At 34.8% G+C, this 5,892-nt stretch overlaps 1 protein-coding gene across 1 annotated transcript; it reads left to right on the forward strand.

Moving 5' to 3' along the window:
- Nucleotides 1-890: 890 nt before the first annotated feature.
- Nucleotides 891-5,892, forward strand: cav2 (caveolin 2). Its single transcript, XM_028450316.1, has 3 exons — nucleotides 891-1,249; nucleotides 1,762-1,949; nucleotides 4,732-5,892. Exons 1-3 carry the CDS (start codon nucleotides 1,127-1,129, stop codon nucleotides 4,880-4,882), a joined length of 462 nt encoding a protein of 153 aa, XP_028306117.1. The 5' UTR covers nucleotides 891-1,126; the 3' UTR covers nucleotides 4,883-5,892.

Consider the following 5,892-nt stretch of genomic DNA (forward strand, 5'->3'; position numbering starts at 1 on the left):
CTTAGTGTATATTTTAAACTGATCCATAAATTGTTGGTTTACATGTTAAACTTTGCTTCTAAATAGTATTTGGTTTAAATTCTAAAATTACCACAACATTCTATGTTTGCTTTACGACTCCTTTATGACATCATGATACATGTTTACCTTAGATTATGACTAGTTATGGCTTGACTGTAGTTTATCAGATATGTATCATCAAATGTCTTTGTTGATTAGTGACTTTTATAAGAATCACTTCCACTATTTTATCATAAACACTGCTTTATTGATACTTTTATCTCATATACTGTAGAGATAAATATACTGTAACCTGATGCATTAATTACACATTATTACAAGTACATTTCTGTGTATTTATTATATTCCATCAAGGGTAACTAATCAATACAAAGGATGAAAAAGTGAAGAAACATCATAGTAGCATTAATAAAAAATGATAATAATGATAATAATACCTGAGACCCTGAAAAAAGGAGCAAAATGTATGTATGAATATTAATAATTAATAATAATGATGACAGTCACAATCAGCCACTGCCATGTGCTAATAAACATCACTAATGTGTATATTAAATAAAAATGTAAAACATTACAGACTTAACTTTAGTGCAGGGGTTCTCAACTGGTCCCACCCACATTTTCCCACGGTCATTACATCACGACCCACTGTTTTTTTAAACAGCTGTTAATAACACATTTATAATCTATATATTTTCCTGTGCAACATGCATTTAACAGTATGCCTTTCAAAATAAAAGACAAGTCTACCATGTTTCTCAGGGTTGTGGGGTACCCCCAGTGTCTCTAGCTCACACTGTACCCCCTGAACACAAACAACCACTCACTATTATGGCCAAACACTCAACCTAACGTCATGTGTTTGTGGGCGGGGCTCCAGGAGAACATGCAAACTTCACACAGATTGAACCGGAAGTGCTCAAAACTAAACCACTGTTTATTTTTACCAGCTGTCTGCGACCCACCGGTTGAGAATCGATCATTTGGAGTAAATAATAAGGTAAACGTGTGATTACTGGAGGTTTAAAGCGCACAGTGTGTGTTCGGTGCTCGGGCTGAGCTCCGGGGCGTGGTGGGGGATCAGACCGTCATTTAACTCCACAACATGGGTTTAGAAATGGAGAAAGCGGACATGGACACGTCCATAGAACCTATTCTGTCTCAGAACAACTACGTGTTCTCAGAGGAACTGGATCGAGACCCCAACGACATCAACGCACATCTGAAGGTAAACATTCTAGAAACTACAAACACTAACTGTACTTTACACATGTTTAATAGATTAATAATCTATCTACATACATCTATAAACACATCCTTTCAATCACTGAGTTTTACTCACTTTTCCGAGAAAAGATCTTTATTTTTTATGTGACAATAACTAGAATATGACTAATTAAAAATGTAAAAAATAATAATAATTAAAACAATATCAAAATATATTTATCTCTTTGTTGATCAAAAACTATAATTTCGCCTCATGGGACGAAATCCAATCAGAACTCATGTGATCACGTGATCTTATTGTTAATCACGTCAAATGTGTTTGTGTTTACAAACATATCAATATCAGGTTCTTAAATCAGAATTTAATCTTTAAAAAAATGAACCATCTATATTGTATATTTTAATCGACTACATCAATAACAGATTTAGTCGATTCAAATCTTAACGTTAAACATTAAGTGAAATAGTCCTGATGATAAAATAAATGTATGATGACGACTGTTGATGTGACAGGTGGGATTTGAAGATGTCATCGCAGAGCCCGCCTCCACGCACAGCTTTGACCAAGTGTGGATAGGAAGCCACGCCCTGTTCGAGCTGGTCAAGTTCATCTTTTACCGCCTGCTGACCGTCCTGCTGGCCGTGCCCATGGCCTTTATCCTCGGCCTGGTTCTTGGTGTCCTCAGCTGCATCCACATCTGGTAAGAGGAACGTTCCCCATGTAGGGTTCTCTATTATGCAGATACCTTAGAGGAAGGCTGACAGTATTGGGCACATAGTGGCTCAATGGTTGAGTGGGTCTTCCAATGACTGAAGGGTTGATGGTTTGAATCCTGCTCTGAATGGGCCGGAGGGTGGATTGGCAGCCGCACTTTATGCCCAACAGCAGCTGGGCTACGGTGTAGCTTACCACCACTGGTAGTACTGGTGTGAATGATGAATGTTTTTTGTAAAGTCATGAAAGTCATTAAAAGCGCTATAAAATATTCTTATTACAGGATGAATATAAAATCCTTTGAACAGAACTACACTGTAAAAAACCACTATTTTACAGCACAAATGAACACATTTCCATAATTTCCACTTTTAAATGATGAATTCTCACCAAAATCTCTTGGAAATTTACAGAAGATGCTTCAAAATTGTAAATAATTTAATATTAATCTATTAATGCCTTGGTGATATTTTTCTTTGTTAAATGGTGTTTAAAACATTCTAATCTGGTACAGACAATATCAGTATTTGATCAATGTTGACTCATTGGGACGAATGAAATGATATATTTAATACAAGTATGATGATTTATCACAAAATGAATGTTACTTTCTAAAAGAATTATCACCAGTGACACTAAACACTGGTTTAAAACCATAAAACCTGTAAGTCATTTATTTATAAAGAGCTTTTTCTGATAAAATCACAAAGTTCTGTAAATACAGAAAAGAGGAGAAATGAAAACAACAGGAGCAGCATCATAAAAGAATAATAAAACATTTAAAATCCAGTAACTAAAAGCTTTTCTGATAAGTAAAGTCTTTTTAAAAGTAACCACACAGTTGAGCTCCCTGAGAGACTGGTGCAGGTTCTTCCAGAGTCTGGGGGTCACAGTCTGGAACACCAGGTGGTCTCTGGTTTTACACTTGTGATATAATAGTGATATAATATATAATGCTGATGATTGTGTACATTTTTGTGATTAACAAAGTGAATTAAACCCATATTCAGGTTCTATAGACGTGAACATCAACTGTTCCTAAAAGTAAAAATGTAGATTTTCATGTTTTGTATTCAGAGAAATAAACACATACTTTTCTTAATTAAGCTTCAACATATTTTGTACAAAGTCAATAATAACATTTGAAGATTTCACTTATAAAAGTAAGTGTTGGAAAAGAACTGACTCATCAAATACTCAGATTAGTAGTTTTAGTAAAAAGTAACTTTGGTTAAATCCAAATGAACTGAAAACATGTCAGTGATGACATAAACCATGTGTTTGAGCAACTTTTAGGTTTTACACATAAGCTAACGTCCTAGCATAGCTTCTGTTTCCATAGGATCATTCAGTGAACATTATGTGAGTTTTCCTCTGCCTTTGGCTCTTTGAGCAAACATTGACTTAAGTTGTTTGTACAGTTCACGTCATGCACAGTATAACATTAAAACGTTTTGTTGGTTTTCTGTTATATTATATTATATTAAGGTAATTATGTCACACTTCTGTACTTTATTGAATTAAATATGTTGGACACACAAACCATGCAGTCTTTGTGGAATTACTTTTTTATTTCTAGCAAAAAACCCAACACGCTAAGTTTTAAGGCAAATGGTGAGTTTCTATGGCAACAACATAGCTAGACTAAAACTAGCAGAAAACCATTCTTTTCAGACCACAGTGGGACATTCATCAGATGTGACTGAGTTAGTTTTGCTTGACCTTTCTGAAAGCTGAGGTCATGAGTTCAGGGGGAAGTTAGATATTTATCAATAACATACGTAGCTACGATACACAGCACGTAGACACATCTGGAACGTCAGCCTGGGAGATCAAACAACCAGTTAATGCTCACATTGTTCACACGTTTCTACCAATAACACTGTATAATATGAGTTTCAATGCTTACTTTTGTAGTCAGACCAACAATATATGGTGCTAACCATACTTTAGCATTTGGCTAACATGTGGATGAACTAAATGATGCAACAACAACAAAAACACTCTGGGTGGAAAAGCTTCTACAAAAGGTGTTTAATGGAATGTCATGATTGAAAAATATGGTTGGTTGATTGTTTTGACCTGAGAATGGCTTTAGGCAGGACACACGACATGAAAATATGAACAGAAATAAACCCTGAACCTTTAACACAGATCATAACTGTTTTGTTGGCAGAATTTCAGGCATTTAGCGCAATATCAACTAGAATATTTGCATTTCCTGAAGAAAATGTAAGTGATGATGCAGCTGCTGCCCTGCATCACAGAACGCTGCATGATGGGATTCAGAAGATCCATTCATTCCACTGTAAAAGTGCAGTTGAAGGGCTGTCAATCAAACACAGTTAAAGATAGAAAACAGTTGAAAGACAACAGAAAGCTGAATATTTTAAAAGTTGAATGGTTGAACTTTCCTGTTATTATAATAAACATTTTGGAACGTAAACATTGCTAAAAATTATTTTTGACTAAAGTTACAAATCACAAAAGTACAGCTGTGCTGTATTTCTGACACATTTTGAGATCTTATTGGTCAAAACATGTCACGGAACAATACGCTATAATAATAAAACTGAATAAAATGCATCACATTATTCAGTGACTCACTGCACAAATATGTTTATATATAAATACATGTTGTTATTGACACCTAGTAAAGAGTTTGAAGCACTGTAGAAATGTGTTATTGCAGTTTTGGTTTATTGATGACTGTATTATACTGTATATTATAGAATAATTCCATTCACACTGTGACTCTATCTCTCCAGGTTGGTGATGCCTTTCATCCAGAGCTTCATGATGTTGTTACCTTCCATCAAGGTGGTGTGGAGGAGCCTGACGGACATGTTCATAACACCGCTCTACTACAGCATGGGGAGGAGCCTGTCGTCTGTTCAGGTCAAAGCTACAGAAGAATGACATCATCTCTGTCCACTGAGGAACAGGAGGTGGAGATGATGTTCATGGTGTAAATAAACAGAAGAAAGTCATGCTAACAAGGCTAAACCGGTTGATTTAAAGTAGTTTCTGTGACTAAATCAACTTCCTAATCTGAACCATGTTTTTCATGACATGCTGTATATTCTAATGTAATGTTTCTTTCTACGACCAAAGGAAACGACTTGTGATCAAAACGTGTCTAAGACTGTTGACAAGCTGAGGTGTGATTTAGTTATGTTGAAATATTGACTGTATATTTTGCTAATAACTCAGATAGAAGTTGAATGTAATTAATCACAGTAGACCTGCATCATGACAGGAGTTTATTTCAAATGTTATTGTTTATCCTTAGAGATTTAACATAACTCTTATTTAACGGAAAGAGGACAATACGGTAATTGGTCACAATATCAGATATTATAATTTATTGAAAATGCATTGATTGGTGAAGTCTGGTGATAGACGTGATGAAGATGTTCTGAAGCTTTGCTCTGACTGATATGTTCATATTTTAGTGATGCTTTGTTTGGTCATTGCTGCACAACTTTAAACTTGTGGGCGTGGTTTAGGAATACGTTTGTACTGGAGAAACAGGACAATCAGCTTTGTGATTTGTTTTTGAAAAAGATGATTTTCATACACAAGCATGTAAAACCAACACGTGCAAACAGTGGAGAGACAATTTTTAATTTTTTAAGTATTTAAAAAAGTTTTGTGTAAGTATTGTAAACATTTTCTGTATTTCCAGCTATAAAAATGATTTTAAATACAAAGACCTCTACTGTATGTTCAGAACATGATGAGGTCAAAAGGACATTATCATACAAACAGAAAATAAATGAGACATTAAGATTTTATTTTTTTTATTTGGCACAGTTTGAAAATACAACGAACCATAACAATATCAACAGTAGACAGACATGATCAGAAATCAATACGTACCAGAGAAAACACAAAAAACCCTTAAAGGGCTTGAAAAAGAAGAATCC

This window comes from Gouania willdenowi, chromosome 6, assembly GCF_900634775.1.
Source record: "Gouania willdenowi chromosome 6, fGouWil2.1, whole genome shotgun sequence".
Classification (NCBI taxonomy): Eukaryota; Metazoa; Chordata; class Actinopteri; order Blenniiformes; family Gobiesocidae; genus Gouania; species Gouania willdenowi.

Excerpts from the sequence above, each read along its gene's own strand:
- cav2 (XM_028450316.1), top strand. The coding sequence starts at position 1,127 with ATGGGTTTAGAAATGGAGAAAGCGGACATGGACACGTCCATAGAACCT. Across the intron at positions 1,250-1,761 it reads ACATCAACGCACATCTGAAG|GTGGGATTTGAAGATGTCAT; the intron begins GTAAACATTCTA and ends TTGATGTGACAG. Across the intron at positions 1,950-4,731 it reads CTCAGCTGCATCCACATCTG|GTTGGTGATGCCTTTCATCC; the intron begins GTAAGAGGAACG and ends CTATCTCTCCAG.